At 43.2% G+C, this 23259-nt stretch overlaps 1 protein-coding gene across 1 annotated transcript in view; it reads left to right on the top strand.

Moving 5' to 3' along the window:
* Grk5 (G protein-coupled receptor kinase 5) overlaps positions 1 to 23259 on the top strand; it is a 194532-nt gene that overhangs the window by 136289 nt on the left and 34984 nt on the right. Inside the window, exon 4 of the mRNA XM_021152022.3 lies at positions 11314 to 11391. Coding sequence (XP_021007681.1) covers positions 11314 to 11391 — 78 coding nt within the window. The remainder of the gene's footprint in view (positions 1 to 11313; positions 11392 to 23259) is intronic.

Here is a 23259-nt window from a genome sequence, read left to right as displayed (position 1 = left end):
ATGTTACCTTCTAGCTAGGAAAGGGTTTGCTATATGCCATAAGCAAGGAAGACAGTGATTTTTAAATCCTAAAAAGTGGTAAATGGGATAAAAATAATAATAATTAGGACAGATTCCAGTGTTTGGGAGTTACCAAGGAAGCCTAGTTGTAATGTTGAAAAGAATGGTCAGTATAGGTATTCTTGCAAAGGTAACATGTGCCTGAAGACTAGAAGGAGTGGGAGCTTGTAGATAATGAAAGAGGATTGCAGACAGGGAACCTGCCATGAGAAGGCCTGCTGGCAAGTGTGTCCGCAGTTGGAGAGGAAGCAGTTAGAGCACAGGGAGTAGGAGAAGAAGCACTGATTGTGCAAGACCATATATACCTCTGAAGAACTTTGGCTTTTATGTTACATCATGAAGTGAAGGAACCAGTGGAGGACTTTAGCAATGCACTGGATGGCATGATGTGATGTAGGTGGACACAGGTGAAATCTGAGAGATCTGAGAAGACGCCATTTGCAGCAATCCAGGTGAGAGCCACAGTGTTGGGCCAGGATGGGAAAAGTAAGGGTAAGTGGTTGGATTTGGATTCGGGGTTATGTCTTAGAGGCAGGATTTCCAAGGCTCTCTGATGGACTAGGATGAGATAGAAGTGCTGAGGATGGTTTCCTCTATTAGGTGCTTTGGGGCAACAGAATAACTGACAAAAGCACTTTAAGGAAGCAAGAATTCATTTTGGTTCATCATCTTGGGAAGTCTTGGTATCAGGAGCTTGAGGCAAATGGTCATATTTCATCCATAGTCAGGAAGCAGACAGGTTGCCACTGCCTCTGCCTCTCACTCCTCCTCCTCTTCCTCCTTCTTAAATAAAAGAACCTTTCTTTCATTTTTGTGTGTGTGTGTGTGTGTGTGTGGGTCATGAATATCTCTGTACTATGTGCATGCCTGGTATGCTTGGAGACCAGAAGAAGGTATTGGATCCCCTGACAAATGGAGTTATGGATAGTTGTAAACTATCTGTACTATATGGGTGCTGAGAATTGAACTCAGATCCTCTGGAGTAGCAGCCGGTGCTCCTAACCTGAGCCATCTCTTCAGCCCCATTTTCTCCTTTTTATACAGTTGGAGGACATGAATGGTGGCATTCATATTTAGGGTAGGTCTTCTCACTTTCGTTAACCATATCTAGATTGCTCCTCATGGACATGGTTATCATCGTGTCAAATTGACAATGCTAGCCATCACAGTTTCCAAGTTCTGACCTGAGCAACTGGGAGAATGAAGCAAGGCTAAGGTTGTGGTGAGATCATGCTGAGAGAAGACCAAGAGTTTCATTTCATAGTGTGAGCCTCTTCAGCATTCAGTGGAGAAGTTTTATAGACACGCATTTGAAAATATTCCAGGAGAGATAGGCATCCATATCTGGAGCTCATGAGGAAGGATTGGCCTGGTAATGGAAAACCAGGAATTGTCACCATACAGCTGAGACATAAAACCTTGGACCATGGAGACTCTCTTACCCAGCAAATAGAGGGAACTGGAGCAGCAATGAGGACCAGTGTCTGCAAGTGCAGGACCAGGGCATCTGGAAAAGATGAGATAGATGGCAGCAGACCTGTCTGATGAGTTGATGAGGCAGAGCAGGGTCAGGCTGAGCTGAGTTGCTGGTGGAATTTTCCAACCATGTGTTCTCTTAGGTGCATTTAGTCCACAAGAAGGGAAAAAATAAAACTCAGTGGATGCCCATTTTCATTCTGGTTGTGCAGTCCTTCCCTTATTACTGGGCCAGTACCAAGAGCTGTTTATTAGAAAGGAAATGGGAGTCTGGCTCTTGTATTACCAAGCCAAATGCTCTACATACACCTTGACAGAACCCCCACTTAAAGAGCCTGACCTGTTTCCTTGGTAATTTTAGCTGGGAATTAGTTGGGAATTTAGCTGGGAATCATTGTCACCTGTTGTCATAATTAGCCTCTGGACCCCTCTTTTACATTTGAAAACTTTGATGAGCTTGCTCGTGCCAGAATAACTTTTCATCGGAAATTATTATTTTTTCCATCCTCACTAGATGGGGGAGGTAAGAAATAACAGTATCCTTGGCATTGCAGTTAATTACCACTCCTGATACTTCGTGGCTTAGCCAGTGCCATCCTCAGACTTCTTACCTCCCTGTTAAATGTTCACCAAGTAGCGCTTCTTAAAAATGAGTTGTCCTCACAGGGTTGTGACAAAGCCTAGGAAGTGCTCTTCTCTGCAGTCTCATCATCTGTGTCTCTCAGGTCAAGTACAAACTGTAGCTGTTTTCAGATGGGCCTGATAGTTTTGGGAGTATAATCCCTGTGTGTTATTCATCAGACAGTGTAGCTACATCATCCAGTCTGGGATGTCAAGGGGCTTCAATAGTCCACTCATGGAGAAGAAGAATCAGTAATCAAAGTCTGACCTCTGGAAGGCAAAGGAAGGTTTGGTTATCTGTCCAAGGACGGGAAGATGGTTCAAGCAAGTGTCAACCACATAGGCCAAAAGGATCTTGCTATGAGCATTTTCAAGACAGATGGGCTAGTCTCTAAACCCTTGCTCTGGAGACCTTACCCACTAACTGGCCACTCAGGTGAAACTCACATTTGGATAAGACCTAGAGTTTGCTAGTCTCCAAAAGTTGGATATTGAGCCAGATTTTCTTGATATGCTGGCACAGCCATATCCACTGGAAGTAGCAACAGATTCCCTTGCAGTATGTGTTGATCAGATGTCTCCTATGATCAAGAGAGTCTTCAGTAATTGGAGGCTACACAGTGAATGGAAAAGGCAAGCTCTTTACCACATGGTGGCTTACCCTTTTGGGTAAAGAAAGGATTTTTAAAAACCAGCAATAGGAAAATCAGCAAAAATAAGCAAGCAACACCAACTGTAAGTTTATAGAGCTGTCAAGAGTAGGAATCAACATATTAGAGTGAGTGTCTGATTCTTGCACCTGTTCTCAAGACCCTTTTCCTTCTGTTGGGTTGCCTTTTCCAGCCTTGATGTGATAGGGTTTTTTTTTTTTTTCTTTATCTCTTTCTGTTTTATTTTGCATGTTTGGTTGTTAACTCTAGAAGCCTGTTCTTTTCTAATAAGAGACAGAGAAATCAAGTAGATCCAGAGAGGGGGAGGTGGGGAAGAACTAGGAGGAGTAGAGGGAGAGGAAACTGTCATTAGGATATATTGTATAAGAAAAGAATATTATTTCCAATAAAAGGAAAAAAAGGAAAAGAAAAAAAAGAGTACTCAACCTATTAGCAGCTCCTAGTCTTGTGGGTCAGGAATTCTGTGATGCTGAGGCAGGTGTTCTTGGCTCAAGAATCTGGAAAGGTCACATCAGGATGTTGGATGGATCTGCTGCTCAGTTATTCACATGGCTGACAACTTGGTGTTGGCTTTTGGCAAGAGGCTTCAGCCATTCTCCTGGCAGTTCTTTCCATGGGATGCCTTGAGCATCTTTAGACTATGGCTGGCCCTCTCTAGACTAAGAAATATATTTGCATATTAGAAGCTACAGCCTAGTTTCAGAGCATGCCATGCTGCTGTTAGCAGTTGTGTTAGCATGAGTCAGCATGAGAAAAAAAAAACTTATCCAGAACAAGGGTCACTAAGCCCAATTTGTTTGTTGCAGTTACAAAGATGATGCTATAACTTTCTATCAGAATATTGCTAGAAAGTCAAGCCAAGCTTTTCACTGGCCTAAAATTACAGATGAGCACACATAATTAGTGGCCTTATACAACATGATTGTTTGGAATTTTGTTGTGAAATGATAATTTCTTCCTTATCAGGGTACTAAGTGTTCTATTTTTTTTGTCTTTCTGTTACTATTCTGATTTTCTTTGTGAGTCCTATTTTTCCCTTTTTTGGAGGGATGGAGTGGATGGGAGGGCAGGATATATGTAACCCAGGCTGGTCTCAAACACAGTATGTAACGGAGGATGCTTTTGAGTTTCTGATCCTCCTTCCTCTAGCTGTGATTAAAAATGTGCCCTACCAAGCCTGGTTTTATGTGGTCCTGGTGATTGAACCCAGGGCTTTATGCATGTCAACCAAGTATTCTGCCTAACCTGAACTGTATCCTCAGCTGGAGGGTCATACATTTTAGATGCAAAGAGAGACCTGTAGACCATTTGCAATGACAGTCCCTATATTCAAGTTCATCTGAAAAGAGTGCTTCTTCTAAAATGAGGTCAAGTGGAAACTTTTAAACTTGTCCAGACTCCTAGATGTCCCACGTATATTTCCTAATTATATGACTGTCCTAGAATATGTATGTTCTAAATGATGCCAGTTTAGACTACAGTTGATTATTAGATCAGATTTAAGCCTATGAACTGAGACAAATGAGAGAAGCCTTTCTGTGGAATCAGTGGATTGAGGGAAAGTTCTTCTCTCATAGAGACAGCTTAAAGAAGGGTGCTCTTAAGATGGATCAGCAGGTAAAAATACTTGCTGCCAAGCCCAATGACCTGAGTTTCATGCCTAGTTGCCACCATGGAAGAAGAGAATGAATTCTCAAAAGTTGTTCTCAGACCTTCATATGCATGCTATGGTGTGCATGGGACTGTGTGTGTGCAGTGTGCGTGTGTGTGTGTGTTTGTGAGCCAGCCAGCTAGTCAGTACTGAAGCTGACTGAAATCCATCCATCCATCCATCCATCCATCCATCCATCCATCCATCCATCCATCCACCCACACGTGTGCATTCTTGCATAGGAGAAGAGAGGGTTCCAGGGAAGCATATTCTTGGTTCCTGTTTCCTGGGCCCAGTACATTCCACTTAGTCTACATCTGGCTGTCACCTGACCCTTGGTCCCAGGAGCCAAGAAAGCAAAGTTTAACCTGAGCTCATTTAGTCTGAGGTTCCTTTCATTTGGAACCAAGAGTGACAGGGACAAGCTTTTATGTGGTGGCCTGATGAGCTTAGTTGTATGAAATTCATTTTAGGGGGAAGAGGAAAAGCAGCTAGCAGGAGAGCGAGTGGATGGAAAGCCATCTGGGACTGAGTCTCAGAAGACAGACAGGTGGGACAGACAGGTGGTATACCAGAGCTCCTCTGCCATGAGACTCTGATAGTAAAGATTCTAGTCCATGGGATTACTCACCTCCACCTTGGGAGGTCCTTTCCTCCTTCTGTCTAGTACCTGTTCTAGACAAGACCTTACTCACAGGTTAAGGTCCAAAGACCATTCCTGGTAGTTTTATTCTACACCCTAGTATAGATAGGGGTCTGTTCTTCCCTTCCTTCACTGATCCCAAATGTTGTGCCAAGATGACACAGTGGATCTCTGACCTGGTGGCTTGAGTGGGATGTTCAAATGAAGAACAAATATATAGCAGTCAGGCACAACTTTTGGAATAGTCCAGATCTATCTAACCCTGGACCTCTGAGGGTATTCCCTGTGCAGTGGCTCAGCATTGTAGCTGTAGAGCAGAAAGGAAGCCAGGTTGGGGCCCACCGCCCTGCAGCATGGTGTAGACTATCACCTTGGACTCCCCAGGGAATGGACACCCACTTGAAGTGTAAATTTGGTTCAGAGCAGAGCAGTTTACAAAGTGCACACAAGATGAGAAGATGTGCTTCCCTTGTGCTGTCACCATGTTCTGACATGCTAGAATGAAGGAAGGGACTGGCCAGTGAGAGCTGGGTGTTCAGAAGAAGGTCTGGGAATGAGATGCCAGAAGTGGAAGGACAACTACTTTATCCTTTCACTGTCCTTCCCCTCTACTGGGTGGGAAGCGATGAAGGGGCAGCCTCTTTAATCAGCACATGCAAACAACCAGGGCCAGTGTGGGTGGAGCTTGATGTTTTTCCAGAAAGGTCTGCTGGGAGTAGCACTGCTGACCTTGTTACAGGCCTCTGCATCATAGGCTGTAGGATAGCTGACCTCATCAATAATCACAGAAGCTGCAGGTAGCAGTTGCATGGTATGTCTGACTTCATCTTTCTGCCAGTGGTAGAGAAGGTGACACTAAGTCAGCTGAGGTGAATCAGAAATCAATATAGACTCTGCCCACCCTCCACTCCCCTAAAGACAAGGTCACCCTGTGTAGCCTTGGCTGGTTTGGAGTTTGATATGTAGACCAGGATGGCCTCAAACTCACAGAGATACACCTGCCTTTACCTCCCATAGGGTTGGAATTAAAGGTATATACTACCACATTCAGCTGAAATGCTGCTCTTGATTCAGAGTGGCCTCCCCCCCTTTTTTTATTAATTATTTTCTTCATTTGCTTTTTTTTTTTTTTTTTTTTTTTTTTTTTTTTTTTTTGGTTTTTCAAGACAGGGTTTCTCTGTATAGCCCTGGCTGTCCTGGAACTCACTTTGTAGACCAGGCTGGCCTCAAACTCAGAAATCCGCCTGCCTCTGCCTCCTGAGTGCTGGGATTAAAGGCATGGGCCACCATACCAGGGTCTCATTTACATTTCAAATACTATCCCACAAGCCCCCCTATACCCTCCCTCTGCCCTGCTCCCCTATCCACCCACTCCCACTTCTTGGCCCTGACATTCCCCTGTACTGGGGCATACAAAGTTTGCAAGACCAAAGGGCCGCTCTTCCCAATAATGGTCGACTAGGCCATCTTCTGCTACATATGCAGCTAGAGACATGAGCTCTGGGGGGTACTGGTTTGTTCATATTGTTGTTCCACCTATAGGGTTGCAGACCCCTTCAGCTCCTTGGGTACTTTCTCTAGCTCCTCCATTGGGGGCCCTGTGTTCCATCCTATAGATGATGTGAGTGAGCATCCACTTCTGTATTTGTCAGGCACTGGGATAGCCTCACACAAGACAGCTATATCAGGGTCCTTTCAGCAAAATCTTGCTGGCATGTGCACCCAATCACAAAAGAAGTCACTTGATATGCACTCACTGTTAAGTGGATATTAGCTCAGAAACTTAGAATACCCAAGATACAATTTGCAAAACACAAGAAAATCAAGAAGAAGGAAGACCAACGTGTGGATACTTCATTCCTCCTTAGAATAGGGAACAAAATACCCATGGAAGGAGTTACAGAGACAAAGTTTGGAGATAAGACGAAAGAATGGACCATACAGAGACTGCCCCACCCGGGGATCCATCCTATAATAAGCCACCAAACGCAGAGTGGCCCTTTTGAACATGATTTTTAAAAAAAAGATGGAGAGGGTCTTTCCCTGCTAGGACCTGTTTTCCCTGGCATTTCCTGATTTGATGATGCAGTTTGGACAGGCTCAGAGCATGAAATGTCAGGCTTATAAGCTGGGATGTCCAGTGATGTTGGTGCTCTCTGGCAGTACAGATAGATGACTAATCCTGTGTTGGATGAAGTCAGTAGAGCATTTTGCTCCTTGTGTTGGGCTAGCATCTGCTCCCCAAGGTGTCCTTCATTTGTCATAATAGGGAAGCTTGTGAAATGCTACCTCCCTTGTTTGCACCTGGAGTGAGTATAAGGGGAGAAATAGCATCTAAAGGCACTAAGCTCTGGGCAGTGGGAAAGACTCAAGTGGACAGGAAAGGGGATAGTGAGCGTGTCTTCTGCTGAGGTAGGGGATGTAGCCTCCCACTGTGGTGGGAGGGACCATCTTCAAATGGAGTCCAAAGGAGATTCCTTGTGTTAGGTTTTCCTTTCTTGTCTTTTATAAATTATGAGACAGGGTCTTACTTTTGAGGCTTGGCTGACTTAGAGATTCCTTTGCCTCAACCCCCAAGTGCTGGAATTATGGGTTTACTCTCAGTACATAGCTATCTCTCTTCCTTGAAGTTATCATCTGCCTGCCATTTTTGGATCCAGATCTGATTGGGGAATTCTAGGCTGTTAACACAAACTTCTGTTTGCTGCTTCAGTTTTCTGGCATGAGTTGTTATAAGTTGATTGAAGCTTTTCCCCACCACTTGCAGGGATATTAGCAGAGAGGTGGTTTCTGGGTTGCTCCCAGCCTTGTGTCATGTGATCTCCCTTGAACCCATTCATTGCAACACCTTCCTTCTCTCTTTAGGTGGCCTCTCAATTCCTGTCCCCATGAGCCCCAGCCTGCATGGGGACCATTATGGAGACAAGGCCTGTCACTCTAGGTGACTTAATCAGTGTGGAAAAACCAGCTGGCATCTTTCTGTTGGTTTTCTGCCTCCCAAAACTAATGCTTCTCAAGTGGTGGTGGCCTGCCATAATCTTGTCAAAGAAAGGCCTTTTGATCCAGGAGTGGGAAGGCCTGTCCCCAAGTGCTCCCAGCTGCCTCCCTGTAGAGCTGTGTGCCCATCTGGCCTCTGCTAGGAGACAGCTGACCTGAGTGTGATGTTATTTTCTTTTATAACATGGCTTTTAGAACCCAGAGCAATAATATTTTCAGCTGGTCACTGAGCCTGATCAGTGAGTCCCAGACCTCTGTCTGGTTAAATAGAACTGCCTTCATAGGTGTATTTTGGGACAGTGCAAATTCAGTGTTCAGAGTGGGATTGAGTTACCACAAATGGTAGACAGCCATTTGTGCAGGGATCTGGCCCTATAAAGCAGTTTGGCTATGTCTGTGTGCCAGACCACAGGGTGAGTCTTCCAGAAACACAGGATGCTCTGCTCCCCCTGGAAAAGCGGGTTGGGGTGGGGTAGGGGGTGGCCTTAGTGTTGAATCTTTGTTTCTTACTAGCTTTGCTATATTTGAAGCTTGGAACCTCAGTGTTTTCCTCTGTATATTGGGAATAGTCATACCTGCTGTGTTGGGCAAGTCTGTCAGCAGTGCTCTTTGTGGAGGGAGGGGGAAAAGGTAGAGAGAGGGGGAAGGAACATGTGTGTACCTATTTGAACGTTAGGGGGATTGTTTGGAATATAGGAGAAGAAAATAACAGGAAGTAGTCAAAAAGAAAGAGCTAACTCCTCTCTTTAAAGCATCTCAAAAAGTCATCATTCAAATCAATTCACCATGAAAGTTTTAGTCGTTCACTCCTCCTTTTGCTGATGAGGAAAAATATGCTATGACCTGATGGCAGAGTGGGAATCAGAGCCTAGTGGGCCACTCCTTACTCTGCTGCTACTGGCTGTGGGGACTTGGGCAAATTCTTTGCCTCTCTGAGTCTCAGTTCTAGCCTATAAAACAAATGGTTGAATTCCTTCTAGAGCTACCACACCCATAGTCCAAATGGTCATAGGCTTCCTGTTTTTACATTGGAGAGTTTTGACTCTTGGCTCTCTCATTAGAAGAGGGGCAAGCAAGGCAAGCAAACTTCCTTGCTTTGGATGGAAATGTGCTGCTCCCTCTGTGGTCCTTCCACATGCTTCCTGGTCCCCTTTTATGTGTTTGTCAGGAGAGTCTTTTGAGAGGCATTAGGGGACCAGAACATAGATCCTGAGCTGTGAGCTGCCTTCAGTTTGGCAAGGAGGGCCTAGTATCTACTGTGCCATTGAATACCTGTAAGAGTATAGATCTGTCTATATTGGTCATTTCCCATGCCTTTTTGGGTTGCACTTTGGTGTTGAGGCCTGACAAATTTTCAGATGGTGGGTTTTGAAGTGGTTAGATACCATCTGCAATTAGTTGATTTGACTTAATGAGAAAGGCAAACTCACTGGGGCTTCTTGTTACTCATAACATCTACTTAGCAAGGGCATTGGATGAGTAAAGTAATAATCCATCTTGGCTCAAAGAAAATGTAAAACTTTTATTTGGGGAGCAGATTCCTTGGATTGACCAGTAACCTGGAGTCCTAACTTTTAATGGTGCCAATAAAGAATTCTGGGTGTGGAGGTCAGAGCCCCAAACATGCCACCTCTGGCTTCATGATTCTGGGCATGTGGCTTTCTACTACTAAAAAGTGTAGAATAGTACCTTCTGACTGTCTGGTTCCTGATCTGTCAAGATTTGATGGATTCAGATTCATGCTCCTACTACCATGAACTTCATGGTGTCTTCTCTACCATGATGAAATGTATTCTTTAAAACTCCAAGCTAGAATAAATCCTTTTTTTTTTTTTTGTTAATTTGCTTCTGAATTTTGTTATGGCAACAAAGAAAGTAACTAAAACAAAAAATTAGCACTGGGAAAAGGGGATCATTACTGTGATAGAGACTTAACTATATGGTTTGTAGGCCTTCAGATATGGTTGACAGAGGGCATGTAGAAGAATTTGGAGCTGCAGGTTAGAATGATATTAGCAGAGCTTCATGGACCATTCAAGTGGGAGATCAGAAGATCCAAATCCTGGTAGAAATGTAGATAGTAAAGGCTATATTCATGGTATCAGAGAGAAGCAAACTCTAGGGGAAATTGGACTAGAAGTTACTCATCACCTTATGATGAGTATGCCTTAGGTTTCAGGGATCTCAGAAAAGATTTTAGACTTTTGAACATTATTGGGACCATAGTAACTAAGAAGACTCTTAAAGTTGGGTTGGATGGATTTTGCTTTATGAGAAAACCTTGAGCCTATGGGGCTAAGGACAGAATGTTTGGTTTGGGTGTCAAATGTTTCTAGTCTCATGTGTTTGAACACTTTGTCCCTAGTATAATGATTCTGATGGTGGTTGTTCTAGAACCTTTGGTATATAGAAGTTAGACCCCGTGGTGCTCTAGAGACAGGTTACACCCTTATTTTACTTTCAGCCTCAGTGTTCTGCTTCCTGATCTAACAAAATGTTGACTAGCCTGGGTCCCCATTCCTGCCGCCATGAACTCCATCATGGCTTCCCCACCATGATGGACTATAACAGTGGTGCTCAACCTTCCTAATGTTTTGATATATTTCCTCATGTTGTGGTGATCCCTAGTTATACAATTACTTTATTGCTACTTCACAACTGTAATTTTGCTACTGTTCAAAATATCTGATATGCGACCCCCCAAAAGAGTTGTGACCCACAGGTTAAAAACCTACCACTTAGCCGGGCGTGGTGGGGCACGCCTTTAATCCCAGCACTTGGGAGGCAGAGGCAGGCGGATTTCTGAGTTCGAGGCCAGCCTGGTCTACAAAGTGAGTTCCAGGACATCCAAGGCTACACAGAGAAACCCTGTCTCGAAAAAAAAAAAAAAAAAAACCCTACCACTTAACATCTTAAACCCATTTTCCCTTAAAATTAAATAAATTTGTAGCAGAAATCTATTGGCCTCATGGTTTCAGAGGTTTCAGTTCATGGGTGGGTGAATCCATTCCTATGGAGGGTAGAATATTTTTGTTGGACTTTGGACACCTTGGCCAGGCCTTCCTTTCTCTGTGTTCACAATTTCCTATCTGATTAAGGAGCGGGTTGGTCAGGTGATTCTCAAGAGATTTCAAGGCTCTATAATTATTCCAACTTCAGCAGCAAAACTGTTATTTTTTTTCCTTCTGTTTTAGGCAGAATATGAAATTACTCCAGATGAAAACCTTAGGGCGAAGGGGAAGGAAATAATGACCAAGTACCTCACTCCAAAGGTAAGAGTCTTCCTAAACTTCTCATTGGGAGGAATGGGAAACCCTGTCTAGGAATGTGGGCAGCCTGACTTACAGGGCTGGTGGCTTCCTGTGGTTTCCAGAGTGCCATAGTTTCCATTTTCACTTAGACATGCCTCAGCCTTACAGAATCAGAAGGAAGTAGATGATCCAGGATAGGACTGGCAAAGGGTAGGAAACCTGGTCCCTTCTAAGGATCTTCTTACTGCCCACATATTTAGACAGGAAGGTAAATGTCTCACTAAAATTGGAGTTGTAAGTGCACAGAAGAAAGGACTCAGTAAGAAGCATTTGTAGTAAGTTCATATGAGGATCATGGCCAGGAATGACCAGGAGGAAGAGGTAGATCAAGCAAATTGGAAGTGGGCCATCAGTGGAAAACTTGAGAGAATGTGGAGGATTTCGAGGTTCTAGCGAATACTCAAGGACAAAAGCCTACCTTGACCTTAATACCTATCCAGTTATTGAAGGAACCAGAATGTCACTGCTCCAAAGGCCAAGGAACCTGAATTTTCTAGTATCTGCTTCATTTTGACACAACATTGTCTTGAGAACAATTGGCCACTGTAAATGGTGATTGAGAGCACTCATCACTACTGTTTTGATCTAGGCTCACGGCACATTGTGGATGAAAGAGTGGAAAGAATGTATTCTAGGGAAGGGTTAGAGTGTTATGTGATATGTTTATAAAAAGATAAAGAGAAAAGGAATATGTTCTATGGAGGTATAGTCAGGTATAGGGGAAGGGGATGTCTCAGCAGGCCCCTGCTGAGGCATCCCTTCTCCCTGAGGGACCAGCCACACAATGGTATAGTATAGAATAGAGTTTATTCAAGGCATTGGGGAGGGGAGTTAAGAGGGTAGTAGAGGCAGAGAAAGGCAAAGAGAGAGAGTAGAAGAGTAGAGGCTGGCCATGAGCACATGGAGGGTAGTGGGGGTGGGGGATGGGAAGAGGGAAGAGTTGAGGGGACAGGGAGTAAAAAGGGAAGAGCAAGAGAGAAGCAAGAGATCGAGGGGAGGGAGGGAGGGAGGGAGGGAGGGAGGGAGGAGGGGAGAAGGGAGGAGGGAGCAAGCAGCCCCTTTTATAGTGGGTCAGGCCTGCCTGGCTGTTGCCAGGTAACTGTGGAGGTGGAGTCCAGACAGAATGCTAACATTAGAGATCACTGTCTTTTAGGCATGACATGGTTGGCATAGTCGTTAGACTCTTGTTTGTTTTGTTTTGTTTTTTTAAGATAGGGTTTTTTCTGTGTAGCCCCAGATGTCCTGGAACTTGCTCTGTAGACTAGACTGGCCTGGAACTCACAGAGATCTTCTTGGCTCTGTCTCTCAAGTGCTGGGATTAAAAGTGTGTGCCCAGCAGTTCTTGGACTCTTGAACTTACATTTGCACTGTAGTTACCTACAGTGCAAATGTAATAAGATTGAGCCCATCATGGATGAGTGTGGGTTCATGGAGTCTTACCTTCTCCCTGAGTATCTAAGCCAATTAATTTTTGTTGAATGAGGGAGAGACACACTCACCCATGTTCCTATAAGCACTTTATTGAAGCTTTTTTGGTGAGGTCATTGGGGAGGATTGTCTTAGAAACACCACCTCCTCTACAACCATACTTTTATGCCTTTTGTTTGTTTTTGGTGACAAAAATCTCAACTATTCCAAGCTAGCCAAGAATTTACTGTGTAGTCTAACCTCAAACATTTTTAAAATTCATTTATTGTGTGTGTGTGTGTGTGTGTGTGTATGTACATGCATGCATGCGCACACACATGTGCTATATGTCATGTGTAGAGGTTAAAGGAGAACTTTAATGAATCAGTTCTCTTTTTCCACCATGTGGAACCTGGCACTCAGATTCAGCACATCAGGCTTGGTGGAAAGTGACTTTATACACTAAATCATCTCACTAACCTTCAAATATTTAATCCTCCTCAGCATCCGACTTTTTAGGGTTATAGACATGTGTAACTATGACCAGTTTTAGTTTCCCCATTGAACTCACCTGGTGCAAGCAATCAATACTAGTGGTGAGAGATATCTTTGTGAGCAATTCCTTACCCACTGGGGCCATTAATCATCTTGTTCAGGCCCCTAGACTGGGGCACAGTTCCTAGATGGATGGCCCAGGTTACTGATAGACTAAGTCACCACACTTGCAGGACAAAGTCCTAGATAGCATTTACTCCCAATATTCAGTATCTGTCTCAAGCAGGTGTGTTCATCCATGACTACAGTTGTCATGGCCATGTTCTTTCTATTCCAGCCAAATGTGTGACCTTTATCATTCTGCTACTCCAAATGCCTACTCAACTATTCTAAGCTAGCCAAGAATTCACTGTGTAGTCTAACCTCAACTGTGGCCACTTCTAACATATAACAGATCTCCTTTTCTTGCTCATACCCTGGCTCTTCCCCTGTATTTCCATCCTAATCATACACTTCTGTTTATGGACAGACCTAGAGGCATCATTTTTCAAAACTGGAAGAATTAATGCTGGTAATATACCTTAAAGTAAAACCTGCTCAGCCTGCTCTGGCCAGTATGTGCTTCCATCTATGAATCTTACATCTGTGAGCCATTGAGTAGCACTACCTCGTCTCATTCCACACATGCTATCCCTGTTAGTATGCAAGTGGTTCATCTTGTTGACACACAGTCATGGCATATGAAGCAGCTGAAAGTGGCTGCATTTCTGGTCTAGCCACCATTAAAACACAGAAAGCACTCTGAGTGTGAACAGATGTCTTAAGTCTAGAAGCTTTTTCAGTGCTTCTAAGGGGAGGAAGTATCCTGAGGGATGATTGTGGCAAAGTTCCCTGGCTGAGTTCCTAGTGTGCCAGGCTTCCAGGTTGCTAATACGGCAGCCATGGCCTGCCAAGATCAAACCTCATGTTACCAGCCCATGGAGTTTTTGCCACTGTATACCAAGGCATCTTCCTACTACAAGTGTACTAGGCCTGATCAATCTCTTCATCTATACTACCAGTGAGGCTGCTACCTACATGTGGCTCTCCAAAACAATGAAAGCTGACGAGTATTTTTGCTTGATATGTCAAGCATTAGTTAAGAGTCCTTGTTATTGCTATAGATACTCTGTCCTGAAGCTGAAGAAGGGGAGGCTTGCCAGCTGTCACCACCCAGGCCACATGGCTAGAAAGTATCAAGGCCAGAACTTGAGCCCAGTCTGGGTGATCCTGGAGTTGTAGATCTTTCACTTGGAGCATCATTTATCAGTCTTCCCATTCAGTGTGCCTCAGCCCTAATCACCTGGTGAGGGTGACCTGTCTCAGTGTATGGGGTCAAAAAGCACTGCAACTGCTCCTCTCACACCTTGCTGCCCTTTCTCTTCCCTCAGTACAGAGTCTTTATCAGAAGACTCATCTGAGCCCTTCAGGTTCCCTACCTCTGTTCATGCTGCCTTGTCTCCTAGAGGCATGAGGCCTAGATTCCCTCATCAGCTCAGATGGTTTTGTAAGTGCCTCAATGCCTGCCAACATTTTTTCCTTAAGTACTCCTCAGTTTCTGAAATTTAAACCACACCATCTGCTGCAGTTCAGGGACCTGGAGAGACCATCCCCTGGGTTGAGTGTTTTCCTACAATAAATTTTGAACTGCCTTCTCAGCCTTTCCTGAAGGAGCTTTTTCAGTGGTGCAGAGACCCTGGTTCAGAATGAACAAAGGGCTGGGTGAGAGCCTGAGCTAGAGGTTGATAGCTTCAATAAAGCCCCAGAGCCAGTGCCCCCCAAACTAAATCATACTTGAACTTTGCTCAAGGTTCAACTCAGGTGCTATCCCCATCCATGTTGATGTACAGCCTCATTGGTCTTTATCCCTGCTATTTTAAGAATGCTGCTCTCTGCTCCATCTCTGTCACTCTTGTGTCTACATTTGTTTGGTTCTAATGCCTCCCAGTGCCTAAGGCCTCCTTTGCCACTAGCCAGTCCATTGCTCTGATTTGGTGCTGAGTAATCTATTCTTTTGTTGGGCTTCTCTGCCTCAATGTGGGATTCTAAGAAACTCAGTTGGTTGATCAGTTGGCTGATTGTAGAAAGTTCTAGAGCCAGTTGAAAATCAATTAAATATTTATGATGGCAGTAGTGTTAGAGATCATACAAGGAAGTTTGTCTCAAGAAGCTGTGAGCCCAGCCAGGGATCCAGGGGAACTTCTAGAAGGTCATGCTATCAAAACAGATCTGAAAAGAGGAGGAAACATGGTGCCCAAAGAAGAGAAAGAAGAACGTTTCATATTCTGTGAGCACCATAGAGCACAGGCATAGATGCAGGCAAAACACTCCTACATATAAAATGAAAATGAAATAAATTATATTAGACCATGTAACCGTCACTTGAAAGTTCTGATTTATTTATATCTTTATCAGTACTTCTTTCTTCCTTTCTCCTTTTTATCCCTTCCACTCCTTACTCTGTGTGTGTGTGTGTGTGTGTGTGTGTGTGTGTGTGTGTACAAATAGAACTAGTGAGACATATTTGTGTTGGTACATTGGATTCTAGAAGTTGATTTTAGGTGTCTTCCAATATTGCTCTCTACCTTATTTTTTGAGACTGAGTCTCTCATTGAACCTAGAGTTCACCATTTTGGCTAGATTGGCTGGCTAACAAGCCGAGATCCTCCTGTCTCTCCTTCCTCATTGCTGGAGTTACAGGGTCCCCATCATACCCAGATTTTATGTGGGTCCTGGAGATCTGAACTTAAGTCCAGATGCTTATGCAGATGCAATAAGTACTTTACCCACTGACCCATCTCCTCAGCCTTCAGGTTTTTTATTTGTCTGTATTTTTTTTCAACCTTAGTGGGTATGAGGTGGTTTCTTGGCATGATTTTGATTTGCATTTCCCTGGTCACTAATAATGTTTCATCTTTTCCTGTGCTTATTGGCCATCTGTATATTTTCTTTGAAAAGGGAGTATTCAAATCCTCTGCCCATTTTTAAAGCTAGTTGTTTGTCTTTTTGCTGTTGACTTGTAAGAGTTCTTTGTATTGTTGGGTTAGGGGTGGAAGCCAAGAAAACTCACTTTAGATATGGAAGCTTAAAAATGAAAGCTTTATTTTTTGAGTGCTTAGGAAGGCAACCAGTTCAGGATCTGAAGTGCATTCGCAAAGGGAGGTTGTACAATATTTTTATAGGATAGGAACACAAATCAAGGGGCAGTGGGGCAGGCTGTTGCATTGACCAATCATATCTTGATACAAGGGGTTAAGTAAGGTAGTTACACTGGTGACTGGACCTTATCGGGATCACCTGGTTTCAGGGGCCTTGATTCAGATTTTGCAGCCAGGTCTCCTCCTGGACTCGGGCCTAGAATTTTAGAATGATAAGAAAACAAAGGAGTGGCAAGCTGCACTTAACTTAGTCAATTAAGTCAAGACAAGCAACACATTTATGACTTGTGTATCTTAGTTTAGATAATAGAATAACAGCATCTTTTTTCTTTATATCCTTTACTGGTTAACAGACAAATATGAAACATCTGAAGTAGCAAGATAGGAGTTGAGTTCTGGGGCATGGGAGAACTGTTTTGACCCTGCCAGCAAGGTGGAACTCATACCTGAGATGGCTGAACTCAGGAAACTATCTCCTAATAGCATGTCCAAGATATAAATCTTGTCTCAACTAAATGTTTTGAAACTATTTTCTCTATTGTGGGCCCTTTCTTTTCACTTTCTTGATAGAATCATTTGAGACATTTATAATATTTTGAAGAAATTCATACTTCATGCCTGCTACTTATTTTCAAATGGCTTGTGCTTGGCTTGCCTTATATGCCTTTCTAAGAAGTCCTATGTTCCTCTGGAAACAGGATGTGTGTAGAGAGAAAATGAGCAAATTGTGGTATACTTGATGTCTCGTAAGCCATTCTTCTTCTGGAGCGCAAAAGCACTGATGTCTGTCAGAAAGATCAGGACCAGGCCTACAGCCTTGTACTGCACTGACTTCTTACAGTTGTGTGGATCTTTCCAGCAACTCTCAGGGCATTCATGCAACCACTTTACAGACCTGGCAGCTGAGGTCTAAAAAGAGAAGCTAGCTCAGGGTGGAGCCCTGGGTAACTTGCCTAAGCAGGGTTATCTATAGGACATTTTGCTGTGGCTCATTTTAATTGAGCTCACAAACCATTGTGCTGGGCCTGCATTATTGAAATCTTAATCACTAAGGCTTGGCAGGTGGCTCCCACTTAAGTTGTAATTTTGCTGAAAAGTATTAGTGGATCTATATGAAACTCAATGCTGGAGCATTGATGCCCCCTGCCCACACATACAATCACTGAACAAAAGCAACTTAGAGGAAAGTGTTTGTGGTTTATGCTTCCAGAGCATAGTCTATCACTGAGGGAAGTTAGAGCAGGAACTTAAGACCTATATGGGGTTCTTCCTAGACAGGAAGGGTGGACAGGTGAGATGAGCAGATTGACATGAACCACTGTAGTATTCCTCTTTGGGATGCTGGGAATGCCCAGCCCAGGTGGTATTTAGAGTTTATTTTTGATCAGAGGTCCTCAGGCAGGATGTTGTTCTCAGTGCCCTATGCCGACATAGGGCTGCCTCTTTGTTTCCATAAACAATGACAGGGTAAAACAGGGAAGTTTGTTCCTGTTATGGGGGAAACAACCCATCAGCCTACTTTTTCACAAAAGAAATTTATCCCTAATGTTTGTTTGCTTCTTTGAGAAAACAGCCACTTGAAAAAAAGAAAAGGAATTATATGAAAAGCAACAGTGATTCCAAGTTTTCTTTCTTCATTTCTTTTTTATTCATTGCACCATCTCAGTGGTACTTTTTTCTACCCCACACATTGCACCAGGATGTTGAGCAAGACACCTCCGGCTGGTTCTCAGCTCTGGCCTGAGGGCAGTCAGCTCCTTGTTGTCAGGATGCATAGTCGACAAGCCCTGCTAACTTCCAAGCCCTGGAGCCTGTGTTAGTAACTTTTGCATCCCTGCCATGCGTCATGCATGGCAGAAACAACTTCAGAGACAAAGGTTTATTTTAGCTCGTGGTTTTAGGGAGTTTCAAAGTTCACACAGCAGGGAAGGCATGGCAAGGCAGCTTCATCTATAGTAGAGAAACCTTGAGGTATATTCTAGTTTCTTTTCTGTTTCTTGATAGAATACTCTTACCAAAAGCAGAGGAAGAAAGGGATTCTTAGGTTTATATTTTGAGGTCCCATCATTGAGGGAAGTTGGGGTGGAAACTCAAGTAGAACTCTTAAACAGAGACCATGGGGGAATACTGCTTTCTGGCTTTCTCTTTAGTTTACTTAGACTCATGACAGCCTACAATCAGCTGCCTAAGGAATGGCACTTACTGCCCATAGTGGGCAGACCCTCCTATATCAATTAACAGTCAAAAAATTCCTCACGTTGTGGAAGACCAGGAAACAGGGAATGCAGGCTGGCACCAAGACATAGGTATAACTTTCAAAGGCTCTTATGACCTACTGTCTTTATCCAGGCTCTACCCTCTAAAACTTCCACAGCCTTCAGAATAGTTATCAAGCTACAAACCAAGCATTCAGAACATTAAACCTTTGAGGACATTTCAGATTCAAACCAGAGCATCATCTTATTTAGTCATCTAAGTGTGGAATTAAGGGAGTGAGTGCAGCACTAGATTCAATACTATGAGCTTTCATAGATCTCATCATGTTTGCAGACCATGAATATACTAATAAGCATTTTTCTTTTGAGTTAAGTCATGTTTTAATTGAATGAGCTAACTGGAAGTAAAGCTCTGAATTGGATGAACCTCTCTTAGTGTGTAGAGATTAGTATGTGTCAGAGGTGAGCTCATGACATACTAACATGCTGTTGAGACTTGCTGCATGAGACTTGAAAGAGAATTGAACAGGATAAACTTTTCCCTGAGTGCCTCAGTGTCATTTGTCACTTTAGTTCTCCTAAAACCATTAATTATCTTTGGAAATGCTCTCTGCTCCCTACCTAATGATGCACTATGGGATGCTGGCTTGATGGTAATTAAAATAGTATGGCCTGGAACAAGGACCAGGTGACAACAACCCTGGTGGAGGTAGTATAGAATCCACTGACCCATTTGTATTAGATATGTTTCCTGTTATTGTGACCAGTTCCTGGTAGAAATAACTTCACGAAGGAAATATTTATTTTGGCTCACTGTTTTAGAGGGTTTTGGTTGATGGTTGCTCAGCTACATGTGTTGGGGCAAGAACATCATGGTGGTGGGAGTATGTAGCTCTTCCCCTCACCTCGTGGTGAACAGGAAGCAACAGGAAGGGACCAGGGAAAGTTATAGCCTGCAAGAAAAACAAAAAAAACCCAAAAAACTCTTAGCATTCAACTTCATCTTACCAGGCCCACCCTCCTACAGTTCCTGCACTTCCTGATAGTCTATTTAAATACTGAATCCACTAGCTGATGAATCCTTAGGTTAGAGCCTTCATGGTCCAATTGTTTCTGGAAAAACCCTCACAAAAACACTTAGAAGTATGCTTTACTGATTTTTCTATGTATTTCTCAATGTTGTCAAGTTGACCTTCAAGATTAGCTATCACACTATCTAACCAACCTGTGATCTCCAGGGCAACCAAGGGCATGGAATTTACTCCCACAAAAGTACTCTGTCCATCCTCTTTGTAGACCTTGGACTCTAACTACTACCCCTAAACCTGGCTTTTCTCCTCCACTGAGATTATTGGTTCTTATCTCCCAGCAACAGGAATGGATCTTCATGCTGATGTCAATGAATATAATGAGCTCAGAGTTCACCTTTGCCTGCCCAGGTGACTGCGTAGGGTGGAAAGGTTGGGGAGCCATATGCCATGCTTTTCAGCTTCTTGCCACAGTACTAGGAGGAAATTTGAGAGTGAAATGATTAGAAAGAATGGTTGAGGATGGGGCTCATGAGGTCCTTTTCTACCCAAGTGCCAAGCAGGCTAAGTTCTGCTTAGCTTCCAGGACCATATGGAAATTTGGCATTTTATGAGTTATGGGATTTCAGACATCTAGCATTCTTCAAGAAGCCCCAGTGTGGGTAGGCCTCTTCCTCTTTCATTTTGGGGGCAACAGAGAGGAAGTCAGAAGGCATTAAGTCATGTTTGTATTCACTAGGTATCCTGAGACAAAAGAAAGGAGCTAATATTATTTATTGGTCAACTACTGCATGCCTGGAGCCTCACATTCCAAATTTTCCCAATACATAAGTATAATTGTCTGAAGTAAAGAGAAATAGGTCTCCCAGATGGGTCATACTTCCCCAAGGAACCTTAAGGCCTATTGAGCAGGGTCATGGCAATATTCCATCTCCTGATTTCTAGTGTATAGATAAAGAAGATCTTTGTCCCACTCCCCAGGTTCTGACTGCAAGAATAGTTAGGGTTTGATGGAACCCATTTTGAAAATTACTGAGTTAAGCCAGGTTATTCATTTCCTACATGAAGAAACTGAGGCCCGAGAAAGACTGTATTTTCTTGGTTACATATCTTGAAAGAGGAGACTGGAATGACTTTTCCAAAACGCTGGGCTAGACATGGATAAATAACATTAAAAGCTACACCCCTTGACTTTGTTTTCATCTTCCATCATAGCTAGCCTGTAGCTGGGGCCCAAATTCCTAGGCTGCTCCTATTTGGGCCAGTAAGTGTCTAAATGCTGAGCCGTGCATAGTATCTGAGCTTATTAGAGGAGGCAGCTGGCACCAAACCATCCACATTTACAAGTTGAATTATTATCTCTTATACTTCCTTACCAAAAGTGGGTTTTCATGTTGGAGATGGGAGGGAAAAAGCATTAATTACTGTACACTACATGGGAGTTTTTGCTTTTAGCTCATTCCAACATCCTTATAATTCTAAATGAAAAATAACAATTGTCTCAATTTTACCCTGGGCCACAATTTTTTTTTTAGTAAAAATGAAGAAGGGAAAACTATAAACAGGAACTCAAATAGATATGGGTCTGAAAATTCCATACAGCACTATTTATAAATAGACTAGAACACAAATGTCCATCAACATATGAATGAATAGGCAAAACACTGCATATATATCCAGTGGCATATTTAATTCCACGAAGTTCTGATATATGCAATAGCATGGATGAAACCTAACATTGAGCTAAGTAAAATATGGCAGATATAACTCATGAGTTAAATACATCTTAAAAATGTGTATGTGTGTGTGTGTGTGTGTGTGTGTACAACCCATGGGAGTCAGTTTACTAATTTTACCATATGGGACCCATCTGGCCAACCCAGAATAGGCAAACTTACAGAAAGTAGACTCAAGTTTTCCAGAGCCTGATAGAAAGATGGAGAGTGAATTAATAGATACTTAATGGGTACAATAAACTGTGCTTAGAGCGACAGTTTTTTAAGAAAAGATGATTGAGAAGGTGAACTCAACAACACTGAATGGTACACTTAAAATGATTAAAGCATCATGTTTATGCTTTGCCATGTAAGAGTAAAAAAGTAAAAAAGTAAGAATGAAATTGGTGTATAACTTTGCTCACTCAGGTCTAGAGTCTGAGGTCTTTCCTCTTTGTAGTCTACTCAGAATTCATCCTAGGACAAAATTGTCTCCTGAATCAGTTTCCTGGGTGTAGCTGGAGTGATGAAGCAAGAGGAATGATCAAGTCTTAAAGTGGGGTGGGGCTAGTGTCCACAGCATATCCATGCTGGTTGGACTCAATCATATATAATTTTCTCACTTCACAGGCTTCCTGCACAGTCCTTTAGAATTGCTATGCCGTTGTCCTTCATTCATATATACCTAATTCCTGAACAGTTTTTTTCTGGAAACAAAATTGTCTTTGTCTGCAGCCTGGTTTCACTTCAGTTTCTCACAGCAAGATGATGCAGGCCCCTTGGGCCCTGTTTCCTTTCTTGTGACCTTTCAGGACAGAAAATTAGACATCCCTTTGATACCTATAGAGCCAGCCCTGCCTCTGACATCCGTTTTTTCTCTGTATTTTTCCTGCTTAGTATTCTGTTTTGGGTATCTGCAGTCAGAGACTAGCCATAGGCTTCCAGGGCATCCCTGCCCCAGCTGCCTTGGGTGGGCAGGACACTGGTCCCAGGAGTACATGTGCTTGTCTGACTCCCTGTATATCCTATCCCAACCCCCATCTTTGGGCTTTGGGCACAGACATGACATCTAATAGGCATAGGAATTCTCATCCCTCCTTTGTCTCTAACATCTATAGATTAATATCTTTACTAGAGAAAAATCTAGCCCACTTTTAGCTGGAGACTAGATGTGAGCTAAGGAACAAGAGAGCAATGAATATTCTAGAAAACATAAACCCAGCTGGCTGTGTTCTCACCTCTTACACACAAAGCCTAAGGGACTCTCCTTTAGGGACATTCTGCACTTCAGCCCATTGGGACCAGAGTGCCAATTGCTAAGAACCCGCTTGTGATGGCATTGACTCATGCAGAACAAAGCTGGCTGGATGTGAACTACAACGAAGAACCCCTTCTGCTCCAGCAGCTTCTCTGGGCTGCAGGCCCCACATTGCAAAGCCTGTGTAAACATTTCTGGTTGCACACTTTGGTTCACAGGTCACAACTGGGGATTATCAAATTGACAGAGCTCAGCTGGCCTCCTATTCCATGTCTGGGCACACTGCATTTTCGTTAATTATCCTCTTTTGCTTCTGACGTAAAGGGTCAAGGTCTGGGTCAGGGTTACTGTGATTTCCTTTTCTTCTCATTAGAGCTATCCAGCTCCCAGCGCCAATGGTTAAATTCCAGTGCTGTTTAAAATGTTCTCTGTCTCTCTTCCTATTGCTCAAGAGTCTTTCATCCTGATTTCTGTGAAGCCACTTGAAAAGCCAAGAAAATGTGATCTCTTGAG

Source organism: Mus caroli, unplaced genomic scaffold (assembly GCF_978045245.1).
Source record: "Mus caroli unplaced genomic scaffold, Mus_caroli_1 scaffold_20, whole genome shotgun sequence".
Classification (NCBI taxonomy): Eukaryota; Metazoa; Chordata; class Mammalia; order Rodentia; family Muridae; genus Mus; species Mus caroli.
The sequence above is the reverse complement of the archived record's forward strand: the minus strand, read 5'-3'. Positions and strand labels throughout refer to the sequence as shown.